Raw genomic sequence first — 16564 nt, forward strand, 5'->3', positions numbered from 1 at the left:
GTTTCCGAGGTCATGACGCGTTTGCTCCTCTGCGAAGGTGCCCCGGGCCGGGCCGGGCCGGGCCGGAGCGGCCGCGGGGAGGCGGAGCGCTGGGGCAGCGCTGCCACCCACCCTGCGGCCTGGCAGCGCTCTGCTCAGGGCCAGGCGCGGCCGTTGCCATAGCTACAGACACAGCCTGGAGAAGAGGGGGGCGGGTCCGGGCTTACGTCATTCCTAGCGCGACGCTGCTCCGCGCCTCCCGCCTCTTTCGGGAGCGAGACCCTCCACCCGCCTCCCAGGCTCTCCACCTGCGCGCTTCCCCAGCTCGCGCCCTCCCCCTCTCTGCGCCGGCGCGGTGCCCGCCAGGGCGCGCAGGGGAGCCCGCGAGGCGCATGCGCGGTGCGGGGCCCGCCGCCGCTCTGGTGTCGTCGCCGCCGCCGTCGCTGCCGTTGCCGCCTCCCTGCCGGCAAGTGTGGGAAGGAGGAGCTGAGGGCCGCCGCCGCCGTTGCCGCCATGGGGGTGAGTGAGGCAGGGAGAAGAGACGCGAGGGCCGGGAGCGCTCCCCGCTCCCCTCGCCCCCTGCGCCCCCATTGTTCCTTGAACCCCCCCTCACGTGACCCCGACACCCTCCGGCCTCACGTGACCCCCCAACCCCCACATGACCCGGCTCCCCCATTCTAAGTGTCCCCCAACTCGGCGCAGCCCGGGGATCCCTTGGGGAGCCCCCTTCTCCGGGCTCCACCCCCTTGGGTGTCCCCCCCCCCCCCCGCTCCCCGCCCCCCGCCCCTCGCGTCGCGCCCGCCCCGCCTTCCCGGCTGACCTGTTATCTTCCTGGCCTCTCCCCGACCTCTGCGCGGTCCCTGGGGTACCTCCAGCCCCCAGGCGTCACCCATCCCCTGGCTGTCACGGGCTTCGCGGCTCCCCACATCCCAGGCCGACCCTGGCGTGGAGGGAACTGAGGCCCGGAGAAGAGGCACCCAGCCAAGGTCACACAGGCGGGGAGCAGGGGCCAGACCCAGACTCGGGCCTCCCCAGCCCTCCGCCACTGGCTGCGCTTCCTGCTACCCGGCTTCTCGGGGAAGCCGGTGCCCCTCCACTCTTTCCAAACCTCTCCACCGGCTTCCTCCTGCTCCTAAAACGTCCCCTTCCCTTCCAACAGAGGCCTGTTCTCGAGGCCTCCTGGAGGCAACGGAGTGGTTCTAATTATTTCTTGGCTCGTGAGTAGGCTAAGTACTACAGGTGGCTTTGCACGGGCCGGCTGTGCGGGTGAGCAGGGGACCGATGGCGGGGCCACTGATGGCTCCAGCCGCGGATGGATAGTGACCACCTGTTCTTCCTGAGCCAGCCTGGAGGGGCGCCCTTCCCTGGCAGAGAGGGTTGGGCAGAAGTTACTCAGATATTTCTGTGAGTTCACCTTCCTGAGTTCCACTTAGAGTAGCATCAGTCATCCCCCTGTAGCTGGCCCTGCCTGGTACCCTGCGTACTAGGTTTTACCTGGAATTTTCCCCACCTGTAGCAAGCCCAGCCTTTGAGCCAGATATCCCTCAGTTCTCTCATCACTGGCCAGCAGCACGATACTGTGCCAGTGACGTGGCCTTCCTGAATTGGAATTTTCTCATCTATGTAATGAGGATGACGATACCATCCCCCCCCACCCCCCATGAGAGGATTAAATGAGATAGTGGATGTCCATAGCCACATGGGTGCCTCTCAGTTCGTGGCTGTTATTTTTGCTTGTATTCTCACCTTTTACTTTAGTTGTCTAAAATAGATCTGTGCTATTTTTAATCCATTGGGTTTGTCCCTCCTGGTGTTAACCTAGATTTTTCTCGTTTAAGTAGTTATTGACCGAACATACCAACTTGTTAGACAAAAATAGTTGTCTAACCCCTGTCGAAGCACTTTATGTAATCCATGTCAAAAAAACACATTCATCTTGTTTCAGCAAGGAATTTTGGGTACTGCGTACTTCCCATATAGAAAATCAAGCCTAGAAACCTTAGGCATATTTAACCTAGATTTTGCTGAAAGGTCCCAGACCCCAGCTCCTGCTGAAATGAGGTAAAATCGGGGTGCTTGGGTGGCTCAGTCAGTTAAGTGCCCGACTTCGGCTCAGGTCGTGATCTCACGGTTTGTGGGTTCGAGCCCCGCGTGGGGCTCCACACTGACATTGTAGAGCTTGCTTAGGATTCTCTTTCCCTCTCTCTCTGCCCCCACCCCTCCGCCCCCACTCATGCTTTCTCTCTCTCAAAAATAAAAGAAAAGAAAGAAAGAAATGAGGTAAAATCTGGGCCCCTGGTATCCAGTCTGTATGTGTCTACCCAGCATCAGCCACGACAGACTGAGCAGAAAACGAAAGGCATAACGTGCCATTCTGGCCAACACTTCCTTATTGGTTGCGTTGAAAGCAGGACTCAGAGATACTGCGACCCTTGCTTCCTTTAGGGCCTCCCCACATTATTACTCTTACTTCACAGATGTGTTTCTCAGAACAGCCCCTACCTAGTCTCTTCTGGCCTAAAGCTCACTGCAGAAGAGAAACTTGAATCTTCCTCCCTGAAACAGAGCTGGAACCCTCTCTCTCATTATGCTCATTCCTCATGGGTGGGGACTGTGGACTCCCCACGTCAGTGTCAGGAAGGCCAGTGTTTGTAGCGATCACCCTCTGTTGGAGGGCCCTGCTGCGTTTGACAGCCTGACCTCAGGCTAAGAGTGGCGTCAGACCGAGCGCCCTTCTCTGCTTCAAAGGTCTTTTCACCCTTGATGCCACAAATGTGTGGTCTTTTAGGAATTAGAATTTAGAGCTGTGGCTCCCTTTGCCAAAAAAACAGGGTTTTTTCCAGACACTGGATACTTTGAGGGGTGAAGGCATTGGCACCGAGAAGCTGAGAGGTGCTAAATCTCTTTTCTGAGATGTGCCTCCTGCCCCCATCTGTGTGCTTTTTGTTTTTTAATTTCTCTGTGTGACTCCTGGCAGTCCTAGAACTGCCTGTGGAGACACTGCTTTGATAGGAATAGCAGGGGAGGGGGGCTCTTGGGGGGGGGGGTGCTCAGTCAGTTAAGCATCTTAACTTTGGCTCAGGTCATGGTCTCAAGGTTCATGAGTTCGAGCCCCCCTTCGGAATTCTCTCTCTGCCCCTCGTGGGATCATCTCTCTCTTTCTCTCTGCCCTTCATTCACTCACACGCATACTCTCTCTCTCTCTCAAAAAAAAAAAAAAAAAATATATATATATAGAGAGAGAGAGAGAGAGAGAGAGAGCAAGGGGAGGAGTTTCACAGCTTCGTGTGAAAACACTTATGTAATATGTAACACTTGATAACAAGTGCTGTATAAATGTAGTGTAGTTGATGTTGTGGAAGAAGCTCCCACTTTAGGGTTCAGACCTGGATTTGAATCTTGGATGATTCATTCAGCAGGTATGGACTTAGTACCTACTGTTTGCTGAGCACTGGGTATACATTGACTAATTTTACCAATGTGACCTCTACCTCTGCCTCTACCTCATGGAGTGCACAGTCTGGTGTGAGTGGGGGGAGGGGGTGGTAGGGAGACCTCTTTGAGAAGTCTTTTCACTGTCTCTGTGACCCTGAAAATGATCTCACCCCTCTGTGCCTCAGTTTTCTCATCACAGAAATGGGCACACATAACTTGGTGAGTTATTATAAAGACCAAAATAAATCATCTTTATTTTTTTCTAATGTTCTGTTTACTTATTTATTTATTTAAAAAAAATTTTTTTAACGTTTATTTATTATTGAGAGACAGAGCATGAGCATGGGAGGGACAGAGAGAGAGGAGGAGACACAGAATCTGAAGCAGGTCCCAGGCTCTGAGCTGTCAGCACAGAGCCCGACGCAGGGCTCGAACTCCCAAACCGCGAGATCATGACCTGAGCCGAAGTCCGACGCTTAACCGACTGAGCCACACAGGCGTCCCTGTTCTGTTTATTTTAGAGGGGGGGGGGGGAGCATGCGAGCAGAGGAGGGCAGAGAGAGAGGAAGACAGAGGATCTCAAGCAGGCTTTGTGCCGACAGCAGAGAGCTCAGTGTGGGGCTCAAACCCACAAGTGGTGAGTGAGATCATGACCTGAGCTGAAGTCGGATGCTTAACCAACTCAGCCACCCACCCGCCCCCCTAAATCATCTTAAAGCGCAGAGTGTGGCACTAGCGGATCCTTGTAAACAGAAGTCCTTATCTTTGGCATCTGGTACATTGTATCATTTTGTCCTAGCAGCATTGTTAGCCCCATTTTACTGATGAGGAAATCGAGATTCAGAGAAACTAAGTAACTGGCCCAAAGTCACACAGCTACTCAGAGGAAGAGCTGAGTATCAGATCCAAGTCTCTTGGCTCAAAATCCCACACTCTTTTTATTATATAAAGCTCCCCTGGGAAAGACACTTAACCACAATGAGCTTTACTGTTCACTGTGCCGATTTCCCATTTTAATTAGGAGAATTTTCCGGTGTCCCTGCAGGATAGCCTTACCTCCACAAGGCAGGGCAAAGCTAATTGGAACAGTAGGAGACCACTTTTCCTAGTGTGTGCTAGGTTTGAGGGAGAGCCCCTGCCTGTCCCGGCTGCAGCAGCCTGCCACATACCCCGTGTGCAGGGACTGAAGCACTTAAGGGTCTCTTTCATTATCTGCCGTCTCGGGCCACGGCAGCCCCAAGCCTCACTCTGAGGGTTGCCTGGCTTGCCTGTTCCCTTGCATGAATGAGCCCATAAATCTCCCGGAGGCCTGGGGTTGGCCCTCCTGCTGCTTGTGCTTAGGAATTACTTACTTCATGTGCTTAGAAATGAGATGCTGTGGCGGGAACCCACGTTTCAGTGCTTTCTGGGTCCCAGGAGTCACCTGCACCTTTGATCTCTTGGCTCTGTATTGTGTTAAGGGAGAACTAGCATGCAGAGTGGAGGAGGGGAGCTCGTCTTGGCTGTAACGGCGTGCTGACTTCTGACCTGTCCTTCCAGCTCTTCTGTGAGGCCAGCATTCGTGTCCCCACTTTTCTGGGGATGGGCTTGCTTTCATAGGGCATGCAAGGGCGGCGGGAGGAGCACTGGCCTGGCCTGGCCGATGCCAAAGCGCATGTTCTTTTCTTGGAGACCTGCTGTCTCGGGTTTGCCTGTTCCTCACCCCTACCTCAGTGTAGAGGTAGGGCCTGGGGCAGCACCGTGTGGGCATGGTGGGAGCGGGGCAGCCATTTCCAAGCCAGAAGGGATGAGAAATGAATTGCTGAGTGGCTACCTTAAGGGCACCTGAGGTCTCGCCTCTGTCTTGGCAGGACTGAGACGGTCTTTTGACATTGATGTTGGCCTTCCCGTTGGGAGACAGCCTGGCTGGTGGAACAAACCCTGGATCTGGGGCTCAAACCCTGGGGTTGAATCCTCTGCCATTTGCTCTTGGGGGAGCCCTACATGAGTCACACCATCCCCTTGAGCCTCAGTTTCCTCATGTGTGAATGGACAGGATGGCTTTTGCCCTGAGGAGCAAAGCAGTTATTTGTGAAAGTACTTTGCGAGCGGAGTGTATCCCTCAATGTTGTTTTGAAATTCAAATTCCCAGAGGAAAAGGTGGATGCTCTAAAACCTGCGTGTAGTAGAGAGGGGCTGGTCCTGTCCCCAGTCAGTCCTAGCATTATGAGGACAGTCTGCTTGCTTCTGTTTGTTCCTTTATTTATTTGTTTATTTTTAACTTAAAAAAAAAAGTTTATTTGTTTTGAGAGAGAGAGAGAGAGAGAGAGAGACACAGCGCAAGTCGGGGAGGGGCAGAGAGAGAGGGACAGAGAGAGAATCCCGAGCAGGCTCTGAGCTGTCAGCGCCGAGTGATGCGAGGCTCAATCCCACAAAGCTGAGAGATCATGACCTGAGCCGAAGTCAAGAGTCAGACACTTAACTGACTGAGCCACCCAGGCGCCCCTGTTTGTCCCTTCCTTTAGGGAGGTGGGAAATGGGGTCTAGCCTTGCTTCCAGCCCAGTACTCAGTGTGGGGATAGTAAATAGCTGACGTTGGGCGAGTTTACACCTAGAAGAGCAGTTCCTGTGAGTTCCTTGTATCCAAGCTCTTGCCTTCTGGTCCCTCGAAATAAGAGTTAAGCAGTGTTGGGGAGCCTGATGGCTCAGTCCGTTTAGCCTCCGACTTCGGCTCAGGTCATGATCTCACAGTTCGTGGGTTTGAGCCCCGCGTCAGGCTCTGTGCTGACAGGTCAGAGCCTGGAGCCTGCTTTGGATTCTGTGTCTCCCTCTCTTTCTGCCCCTCCCCGGCTTGTGCTCTGTCTCTGTCTCTCAAAAATAAATAAATGCTAAAAAAAAAAAAAGAGAGAGAGAGAGAGTTAAGCAGTGTCATTCCTTAGAGAGCCGAGGGTAGAATTTATCCTGAAACTTGTCCAGCAGCTGGTTTTTTCAACTCACCCTTTGCTGGGGCCAGTTGTTGTCAGGGCTAAGGTGCAGCTAGAGGTAGTAAAACCTCTCTCTGGGGAGCTCGGGGCACTGAGAGGTGGGGTCCGAAGAGGCAGTGCGTTGGTGCAAAAGCAGAGCCGTCCTGCCCGTGCCTTTGGGTGCCTTCTGGTGCCTTCAGGAGTTGGGCCGGGCAGGTGGGCAGCTCGGGATGCCTGCGCTGCTCTGGGCTTCCCGGGGAGTGAGAGCGAGGGCCCTCGTTCACTGAGAACAGGCCAGACTCATCCTCACCGGCTTACACCTCCAAGGACGCCTTCTGAGCCTCATTGGTCGGATGAGGAAAGGAAAGGCAGAGGAGGGCTGCGTCTTTTCCGAATACCACTCCGAAGAGACCTTGGATAAAGCCTGTCAGACTCCAGATGGGCTCTTTTTCCTGTGTCATTAGCTTTTTACAAGAGGGTGAGAGAGTCTGTTGAGGCCTGAGAGAGCCCCGCGTGAGCCTTAAAATAGGATTTGCTCTGCACGCAGTTACGAGTGGTTTGCTACTCGCGCCTCTGTGCAAGGACGCTCTCTCTTTGCTCCTCCCCTGTTGCCTGGGTGCCCTGTGGCGCGGCCTTGCTGACCGTGTGTCAGCCTGGCCTCTGTCCTCAAGTGAGCCCTTTGCTCTGCCCTTGTCGACACTAGGTGCGCAGTGTGCGCGGTGCTTCTGGGGAACAGAGCGCCCTGGCCCCAGGTTAAGAAAGGGGACCTGGTCCCAAAGGGGCTCCCCCAGACCGAATCTTTGCCTTCTGGAGCTGGAAGACACTGAAAAGGCTTTGAGTAAACTTCTCCTTAGGAACAGCTTTCAGCGGCTACCTCAGATGCCTCCCTGAAGCCTGCCCTGAATGTGTCTAAAATTAGTGGTTGCCTCCTTAGGAGGGAAAGGATGAGTGCATATTTATTAGGCACCTGCTGGGGCCCAGGCTCCGCCGCAGCCATTGTCCTGTGCTCTCACTGGGTCCTCACAGCCACCCGTCAGTCCCGAGGGTCAGCAGTCTTTCTGACAGGGAAGCCGAGAAGTCTAGTGATGCTCCCGAGCTCTCGTGACTAGAAAACGCTTGGGTCTTTCCCACCCCGCCAAGTGTGCAGCAGGCGGGACTGGAAACTCCTGCCGCCGAGGCCAGGCCTCGGTTGCTCAGAGGCAGAGTGAAGCTTTGGTTGGCCACAGCCCTTCCAGCCAACTTTGCTTTTCCCTGTTGCAGAGGAAGTCGAGCAAAGCAAAGGAGAAGAAGCAGAAGCGGTTGGAGGAACGAGCAGCTATGGATGCCGTCTGTGCCAAAGTGGACGCCGCCAACAGGGTGACTCCCCTCCTTCCCAAGTCCCTTCCTCCTAGAACTTCAACTTGGTTTTTAATTTGGCTTCTTTTGGCGCCACCCTGTGGCAGAATTTTGTTACTCTCCAGCCCACACCTCCGCGGCCTCCTTGCTGCGGAGGCAAATGAGCCAAGCCGCAACCCGCAGGGATTGGCGAGGGTGTGCAGGCAAATGTGGACTCAGGTGGGAGTGGCTGCTTCTCTCTGTGAGTCTCCTTCCGTACCAGTGGAAGAAGGGTCCGGAGACGTTTTTGTTAGGATTTTGCATTTTGGTGAGAAAACCCCCCTGGTAAAATGTGATACGGTTTTCTCATTCGTTCCTTCAAACATTAGTTGACCGACCGTGAGGTGCCAAAGGCTGTGCCGGCACCAGGGGCCGGGGGCAGCAGCCTGGTTCCAGGGGCCGGAGGCCAGGAAGGAGTAGCTGTGGAGCTAACCCTAACCCTAACCCCAGGGGTCCCAGGAGCAGGCTTGGCTTTCAAACAACCGAAGACATTGCGGTCATCCTTCCTGCCCCCATTTTGTATCCCATTTTTGCCCTCATTTTAGCCCACCCACTAAACAGTCCACATATATAAGGAGGTGGTTCAGGGGCATGGTTGTTCCAGTTTGGGTTTTGACCAGGTGAGGCTGGTTGGGGGCTTCTTCGAAGTATGTAGGTGGATCAGGGGGCCTCTCTCTTTTGGCTCAGGTGACCTAGAAGCCAGTATTAGTGTTAGGCGAGTAGAGTCTCTTCTTAGCTTGTGACATGAGGCTGACTTCAGTCTCGGGCCTTCTTACTAGAACCCTCCCTACCTGTGATTCCAGAGCTGAGGCAGGTGAAGGGTCTGTATGAAGGCTGCTCCTGGGCCGGAGCTAAGCCTCCCAGTGTGGGGCTGCACACCGTCACACCTCGGGGCAGAGCCTGCGACTGGGCCACGCCTGCGTTTGTGCTACACCTCTTTTCTTTCCCTCCACAGCTTGGAGACCCTTTAGAGGCTTTCCCAGTGTTCAAGAAATATGATCGAAATGGGTAAGTGTTTCACTCTCCAGCTGTTGTCTCCTTGAGGGTCTGAAGGGATTCACCTTCCCAGAGTATGTTTCCTCAGACCCGAATTTTCTCATTTGTTATGAAAAAGAAGAAGCTATAGCTCATGTCTTGTGGGGATAGAATCCCCCGGTCAGGGTGACAGAGGAGTCCCCTAATGAACAAAGATTGCATAATCTTAGACTGAGGTTTCTTTAGGATTTGAAATTGTCTCTGGGTGAAGAATCATAGAGCTGAAGAATCATAGAGCTGAAACAAACTTGAAAAATCTAGGCTGACTTCCTCCTTTTATGCAGGGGGAAACTGAGGCTCAGAGAAGCTGGATAAGATTTCTGAGCTACAGAGTTTCTCTCTGGCAGCTGAGGGGGCTTTTCATTCTCAATCTAAAGCTCTTTCCTGGAGTGTATGGTGTAATTGTTAAAAGCCACTTACTAGGGGCACCTGAGTGGCTCAGTTGGTTAAGCATGACTCTTGATTTTGGCTCAGGTCACAATCTCACGGTTCATGATATTGAGCCCCTCATTGGGCTCTGCACTGACAGCGGGGAGCTTCTTTGGCATTCTCTTTGTCCCTATCTGTCTGCCCCTCCCTCGCTGGTGCATGCTCTCAAAAAGTTAAAAAAATTTTTCAGGGCACACCTGGGTGGTTCAGTGGGTTAAGCGTTCAACTTCAGCTCAGGTCATGATCTCACGGTTCATGAATTTGAGCCCTGTGTCGGGCTCTGTGCTGACAGCTCAGAGCCTGGAGCCTGCTTCACATTCGGTGTCTCCCTCTCTCTCTGCCCCTTTCCTGCTCATACTTGGTCTGTCTCTCTCTCTCAAAAATAAATAAAAATTTAAAAAACTTTTTTAATTTTTTAATTGTGTATATATATATATATATATATATATATATACGTATGTATATATGTGTTTATTTGTTTTTGAGAGAGAGCAAGGAGAGGAAGGGCTGAGAGAGAGGAGACACAGAATCCGAAGCAGGCTCCAGGCTCTGACCTGTCCACACAGAGCCCGACGCGGGAAAAAAAATTTTTTTTTAAAGCCACTTACTGGCTCTGTGACCCTGAACAAGTGACTTAACCTCTCTATGCCATTTTCTAATCAGAAATGGGTCTAATAATAGTACTTTCCTCATGGATTCGTCACAAGTATTAGATGTAAAGTGCCAGTGCCTAGAGCTTACCAAAAGCTAGATCAGTGTTGACTGTTACTACTACTGTTATTGTTGCTAATCCAATTTATTGCTGTGGGATCTGGATTAAAGCCCCCTTCCCCTTTCTGTCCTTTTGGTTTATAAAACAGGAAGCATAATCTGTCTTACCAGAGATGCTGTTGGCTTAGGGAAAAACAGGGGTTATGATTTTAGAGAATCATAGCTATGGGTTTGAATCAAAACTGTAACTCTTAAGAACTATATTCAGACAAACCACACAACTTAAGCCTCATTTTTTTTTTTTAATGTGTTAAATGGAGTGATAATGCCGAACTTGCAAGGTTTTTTTTTGTTTGTTTTTTGTTTTAGCTTATTTATTATTTGTTTTGAGAGAGAGAATGAGAGCATGAGCACCTGAGCAGGGGAGGGACAGAGAGGGAGGGAGACGGAGAATCCTAAACAGGCTCCACGCTGTCAGCGCAGAGCCGGACTGGGGGCTCGAAGTGATGAACCGTGAGATCATGACCTGAGCCGAAATCAAGAGTCAGATGCTTAACCGACCAAACCACCCAGGCGCCCCTTGCAAGGTTGTTTTAAGGAGGCGAGAGAATTATATCCGGTTCTGTAAGTAGCAGCTGGTATGAGTATTTTAGTCAACAAGAAAGACAAATGTACGTATGAAAATTAGGAAGCAAACGCCTTGGTAGGTGACGCTGTATCTGCTTTTCATAGTTATGTCTGAATTTGATAGTGTCACATTCATTTGTTCTTCCTGTCTGTGATCAGATGCGCTACAGTTCCTCCAGTAGCCTTGTCATTCAATGTCCAGGAAGTCCTTTGACATAGTTTAGGGATACCTTACTGTGATATCTTCTAGTGTTCCATATTCAGCATTCCTGCTGACTTTCAGAAATATGGAACAGCTCTGAAGCAGGCACTGCCAGCTGACTCTGGGCTCCTTTGGTGCCTAGAATTTTGTGTGATCTGTGTGGCTGTGATCCTGCTTGAATGTACTTCAAGAATTCAGATTAATGGAGGATTCATGTCTGCAGACTGGTCTTAGGAAAATCTACAGCTAAAACAGATGCAGTGCTGTGTTTGGGCATTTCTGACTACTACACGGTCAGTACTCAAGGAAAGGAAGACTCTTCAGGGCCAAAAAGTTCTGAATTTATAAGGCTGAGCACATGTGCAGGTCATATGGCGTGCCAGGCAGCAGAGGTGACAGTCGATTCCAACGGGGACATCCTCTGAGGGGTCGTGTCAAAGGCCGCTGGAAGATGCTGATATGGGAACTCTGCAAGGACTCAGCATCACTGACTTCAGTCTTGTCATAATCCGGCACTACCTAGAGACTGGGATTTCATACTTTGGCCAAAGAGTTTAACTGTAATTTATTAAAGTTTTATTTAGAAGCGCGTAGATTAAGACACCTTAACATCTACAGCATATTTGTTAGTTTAAGAAAACAGCATGGAGTTGGACCCCATTCCACCCCATTTGATCAACCAAGAGTATCTGCTGTGTCCTCAAAGGAAATGGCAGGCAGTACTCCTCACGGGGGTTATGGGCCATGGACTTCTCAAAGGGTCTGAGGTGACCCAGCCACTTTCAAGGCCCCAAGGGAGCCCAGAGATTAAATGCCTAAGGGCAGGAACTAAAGGAGTCAAGACTCTAGTGTTTATAACAAAATACAGAAGAGCTGGATTTCAAGCTTTGCTTGAGAAAGCAAAGAGGTAGCAGAGAGGGGCAGAAGTTTACAAGGTGCTGAGTCTGATAAGGGCCTCACGTGGGGGCAGGAAATGGGACTGTGGTCAGGGTGGTGGGCCGGCGATGACAGTTGTTAATCTCGGCCCGCAAGGCTTCATCCTTCACAGGCATCTTCTGTAGTCACAGTCCGGAAGGCAGGGCACAGGCTTGGCTTTTCTCTGTAGATTAACAGACCAGGCCCACTTCACTGGCAGGCTCTCAGGGCGGCAGGTAGCGCTCGGGCCTGTAGCCGGCTCCACACGCCTCCGTTTCCACTTTGCAGGTTAAACGTCTCCATTGAGTGTAAGCGAGTGTCCGGACTGGAACCAGCCACCGTGGCCTGGGCCTTCGACCTGACCAAAACCAACATGCAGACCATGTAAGCACACCCCGACGGGTCTTCCTCCTCCCCTTCTGGGGTTCCCCGCCCTGACTGCCCCCACGTTTCCCAGGTACGAGCAAAGCGAGTGGGGCTGGAAGGACCGAGAGAAACGGGAGGAAATGACAGACGACCGAGCCTGGTACCTCATTGCTTGGGAAAACAGTTCCGTCCCTGTTGCCTTTTCTCACTTCCGGTTTGATGTGGAATGCGGAGATGAAGTCCTGTACTGGTAGGAGCCCCAGCTTGGGGTGGGCGTGGGGAGGAGATGCTGACACTGCTCCAGGCGTCCAGCCGGGTGGCAGAATCCACTGTCCCCGTCAGGGTCTGCAGGCTGCCAGGGCCCCAGGCTCCTCCGACGGGCCCTGCCTCCCCATGCTCACGTCGCTGCTTTCTTTGTCCAGCTATGAAGTGCAGTTGGAAAGCAAGGTGCGGCGGAAAGGCCTGGGGAAGTTCCTCATACAGATCCTGCAGCTCATGGCCAATAGGTAAGGGCCACCCTGCGTGTCGCTCCGTTGCAAGGATCTGCCTCTGAGCCATCCGCAGTTCTTTGAGCCTCCGTGGAGGACAGGGCCCATAGGAACGTTTTGGAAGAAAGGCGTGTAGATAGAACCCTCTCAGTAAGAGTCCCTGCCCTGCTGGGACTCCAGATTTTGTACATGCGTTTCGATGCAGCGTTGCCTCGGAGAGCCTGTTGTGCCCCAGTCGTGGGGGTGCAGAGAGGAAGTGGAGAAGAAGCCGGTCAGGTGGGGGCCTGGTGGCCGTGCGGTCTCGTCAGCCCCGTAACAGAGGGAGCACTGAGCGCTGTGGGTGCCCAGCGCGGAGGTAGAGTCAGGGCGCAGAGCAGCGCTCCTCACGAGCAAATGGGAGACAGCAGGCAGAGGCATGAAAGAGGAGGCGTGATTTCGCGTCTGTTTCTCTTTCTGGAAAGTGTTCTCTCTGCTTTCTTCTCAGCACACAGATGAAGAAAGTTATGTTAACTGTATTTAAACACAATCATGGCGCCTACCAGTTCTTCCGAGAAGCACTGCAGTAAGGAGCTGGGCCCCGGTGTGGGACTCTCTGGGCAGTAGGAGGTGCCTGCCCCAGGGTCCTGGCCCTCGCCCTCGCGCTCATTCATCCTGAAGCCTGAGCTCCCGGTCCAGCGGTCCATGGGAGTGGCCTGGGGATCAGTGAGATGTGTGGCAATGCCCTCTGGCTGCGCCCTCACTCCTAGGGGTCTCACAAGTGCGGCTGGTGGAAAAGTTCTCAGGCCGGGGAGGAAGGCAGTCAGCTGCCCGCAGTCCAACGTTTCTTCTTGTCTGCCTTGCAGATTTGAAATCGATGACTCTTCCCCCAGCATGTCTGGGTGCTGTGGAGAGGACTGCTCCTATGAGATCCTGAGCCGGAGGACCAAGTTTGGGGACAGCCAGCACTCCCACGCGGGCGGGCACTGTGGTGGCTGCTGCCACTGAGCTCCCAAGCTAGAATGCTCTCTCCAAGGCCTGTCTTCTCCCCGGGCTCACGCTGCCGGCCAAGTGCCCTCAGAGCTGTGGCCTCCTCAGCCCTGCGCGTGCCAGGCTGCAGCCTGAGAGCACAGAACCCTGGGGAGGAGTGGTCCAAGCTGCCCCTCCTCCTCTCTCCTGGAAGAGCAGAGTGCCCAGAAGGAGCAGAGAGGAGAGGGTGCTGAGGGAGGAGCTGGCGGAGGCCGGGCACGAAGCGTATCTTCTCATGGTGGCTGCCTTCTCGCTTGGCCCTTGTGCCCTTGAGCATGAGGTTCCCCACCTTCTCTGCAGATGGATTCCTGACAGGCCCCCTCCCTCCCCCCTGCCACACACACACTTGGACAGATGAGGTGTTTATACCCACCTTTATAAAAGTCCTGGAGCCCCGGGTCAGGTCTGGCTGGTCCTCAATGAAGAATGGATTCTGTATGAGATCGGGACGTAGAGATAGGCTTCAGAGAGACTCACATTTCATAGATGAATGCTCTGGCGGAGACCGTGGGAAGGCCTTTTGTGCCACGACGCTGGGAAGCAAGGGGCTCTTTCTAGCTGTGCTCTTATGGGCTCACGGCGGCCGGGGAGGCATTCCAGGGGACCAGCCCGTCGGAAGGAAGGCCCCATCCCTCTCTCTGAGGACCAGGAACAAGGTGTGGATGGGGGCAGGGTGGGGGGGCCAGAAGACAGTTGCGTCTCTGGGCTTTTGGACTTGTGACTCGAGCTCTTCGTTCACAGAAACAAGCCGGAGGTCCTGCCGGTGCCTCTCCGTCGCCCTTCACCACTTGTTCTCCCTCACCTCACCCCCTCACCCCCTCACCCTGTTCTTACTCTCACAGGGGAGAATAACGTTAGGGAGCCCCTCCCCTTCCCCCAGAAGGATCCCTCGTTCCTGGCGTATTCAGTACTGTCTCCTCTCAGATCTTGGTGCTGATTGCTCTCTGAAGGTGGGGCCCCCCTCCCGCTTCAGAGAGCCCCCAGCCAGCAGCAGGCCCCGCTGCCTGCGCTCCCCAGCCTTGCCCCTTGCTGCCTCAGTGAGGCCCTGGCGCCACTGCCCTGGCTGGCGGCTTCGGCTGCAGCAGGAATGCCTCTCGGTGGCCCAAACCGCTGCTCCTCTCTCTGTCCAGTGTCCGCCTTCGGCAGCGGGCTGGAGCAGGGGGAGAAGGCCTTCCTCCTCTCCCGCGGGATAGAAAGGCTGTGGGTCAGAGCTTCTACTTGCCCTGATCTCCGGGCCTTGTTCCCCTCCCAGGGAAGGTAATGACCAAATTCTTATCCAGGAAAAAGCCCCTGCCGCCTCCCCTTGGACATCCTTGAGCTCTGCTTTAGGGAGTGTCTTAAAGGTTCTAGCCTTTGTGAAGTTGCTCTTCGGAGGTCTGTTCTGACCTCAGCGTCTGCCCCTACCCCACCCTCTGCCCTGACTCAGGTGGTCTATGCTGGCGGGTCTCCCTGGAGCTGTTCTTGCCTCTCCCCTACTTTCCTGCTTGTGCAGGGGCCTGTCGCACGGCCTCCTTCACCCACCCGGCCCTCCTGAGTGCTCCGTGTTGCTCTTGACCCCGCCAGCAGCCGATGTGGCACTCCGTTGGAGAGGGCCTTGCAGCTTTACACTGGAACAAGCCCCCCTCTGCCCCCGCCTTCTGGCTTGGGGAGTGGGGGTGGATTTTACATGGGCGGGGGTGGGGGGGAGAAATTTGAATTGAATTGCTGGGAGGGCATTGGTGGGCTCCCTCCAAGAATCATGGAATGACAGAAGCATGTTTAGGAATTTTTTTCCTCTGATCCTTATCTCGACACAGAATGGATAGATATTTATTGTCTTAGATCATGGATTTCTGATACCTCCCATTCAAGGGGATCAAAAGGAACCCCACTGTAAATCCTTCATGAGGTGAGTTCAGTGTATGTCGTCTCTTTCCATTCATCGGACACCTGTCACTGAGCCCACTGGCAGATGGGGTGCCTGGTGCCGCACCCTGGTCCTCCTGCCTCTGCCGGTCACTTCCTGCAGGGCTGCTCGGGGTGAGGGCAGGGGTCAGGGCTGGGGCGGGAGAGGCACTGCTTGAGGCCAGTAGGCCACTCTCTGTTTTTGGTGTTGAGCCCATTCAGTTCTCACTTCCCCGGGTCTTGGTTTTGAGAAACAGGGCAGGCCTTTTGTTCCCGGCTTTTTTGTGTGTTTGTTTGGGGCATGTTAAAATATTTTTTAAGACTTTTTTTTTTTTTTTTTTTTTTAAGTTGTATCCACCGTATTTCAGATTCTTTTTGTTGATGTCAAAAATGTGTATATGACATGCCTATGGTTCTTTTTAACCCTTTCTGGTTTTGTTTTTTAGAGGAAACTGAAGATAAACTCCTTCTTGATATATATTTTTTTCTTTAGCAACTTGTTATCACTGGAATCAAAGGGAAAAGTGATCTCTTTTTGCATTGGTTGTATTTGTATGTCACAAATAAAAGACACTTTGTTCAGCTGCTGGGATGGTGTCCTAATGCTGGGGTGCCATGGGCAGCGTGGTCTCGGGGGACACCCCTGACCTTCACAGTGTCCCACTGTTGGCCTAAACCCTGGCAGGCATGTAGCGTGAGGCTGCACACCCCTTCCTGTGAAGGAGACCTCGGCCTGAGAAAACCTCGGTGTCTGGGGCAATAGCCAGGGGTGGGAACTGAGGCCAAATCCGCCTGTTTGTGCCACTTCCCACTGGCCCCGGGTTAGAGGTAAGAGGTCTTTCAAGGGATGCCTGCTTTGTATCTGGGACCGAGACCCGAGCCAGGCGTGTTGTGACATCTGACATCTGACATCTTTGGCTAAATGTAAATTCTAGTGCCCCGGTGCCGTGAGTGGGAGTTGAATAGATTGTCTTTATTTATTTATTTATTTATTTATTTATTTTTTAACGTTTATTTCGTTCTAGAGCATGCGAGAGAGCACGTGCGTGAATGTGTGGGGGAGGGGCAGAGAGAGGGAGAGCGAGAATCCCAAGCAGGCTCTGCACTGTTAGCACGGGTCCCTACTCGAGGTTCGAGCTCAGGAACCGTGAGATCGTGACCTGAGCCGAAAT

General features: G+C 53.3%; 1 protein-coding gene across 1 annotated transcript; it reads left to right on the plus strand.

Annotated features, from left to right (window-relative positions):
• The first annotated feature begins 398 nt into the window (after window positions 1-398).
• Window positions 399-15974, plus strand: NAA40 (N-alpha-acetyltransferase 40, NatD catalytic subunit). The gene is made up of 8 exons (XM_030332869.2): window positions 399-498; window positions 7617-7712; window positions 8686-8738; window positions 11938-12033; window positions 12107-12265; window positions 12438-12521; window positions 12988-13065; window positions 13346-15974. The coding sequence occupies exons 1-8, from the start codon at window positions 493-495 to the stop codon at window positions 13485-13487; spliced, it is 714 nt and encodes a 237-aa protein (XP_030188729.1). The 5' UTR covers window positions 399-492; the 3' UTR covers window positions 13488-15974.
• Window positions 15975-16564: the final 590 nt, after the last annotated feature.

This window comes from Lynx canadensis, chromosome D1, assembly GCF_007474595.2.
Source record: "Lynx canadensis isolate LIC74 chromosome D1, mLynCan4.pri.v2, whole genome shotgun sequence".
Lineage (NCBI taxonomy): Eukaryota > Metazoa > Chordata > Mammalia > Carnivora > Felidae > Lynx > Lynx canadensis.

Excerpts from the sequence above, each read along its gene's own strand:
- NAA40 (XM_030332869.2), top strand. Across the intron at positions 8,739-11,937 it reads AAGAAATATGATCGAAATGG|GTTAAACGTCTCCATTGAGT; the intron begins GTAAGTGTTTCA and ends TCCACTTTGCAG. Across the intron at positions 12,266-12,437 it reads GGAGATGAAGTCCTGTACTG|CTATGAAGTGCAGTTGGAAA; the intron begins GTAGGAGCCCCA and ends TTCTTTGTCCAG.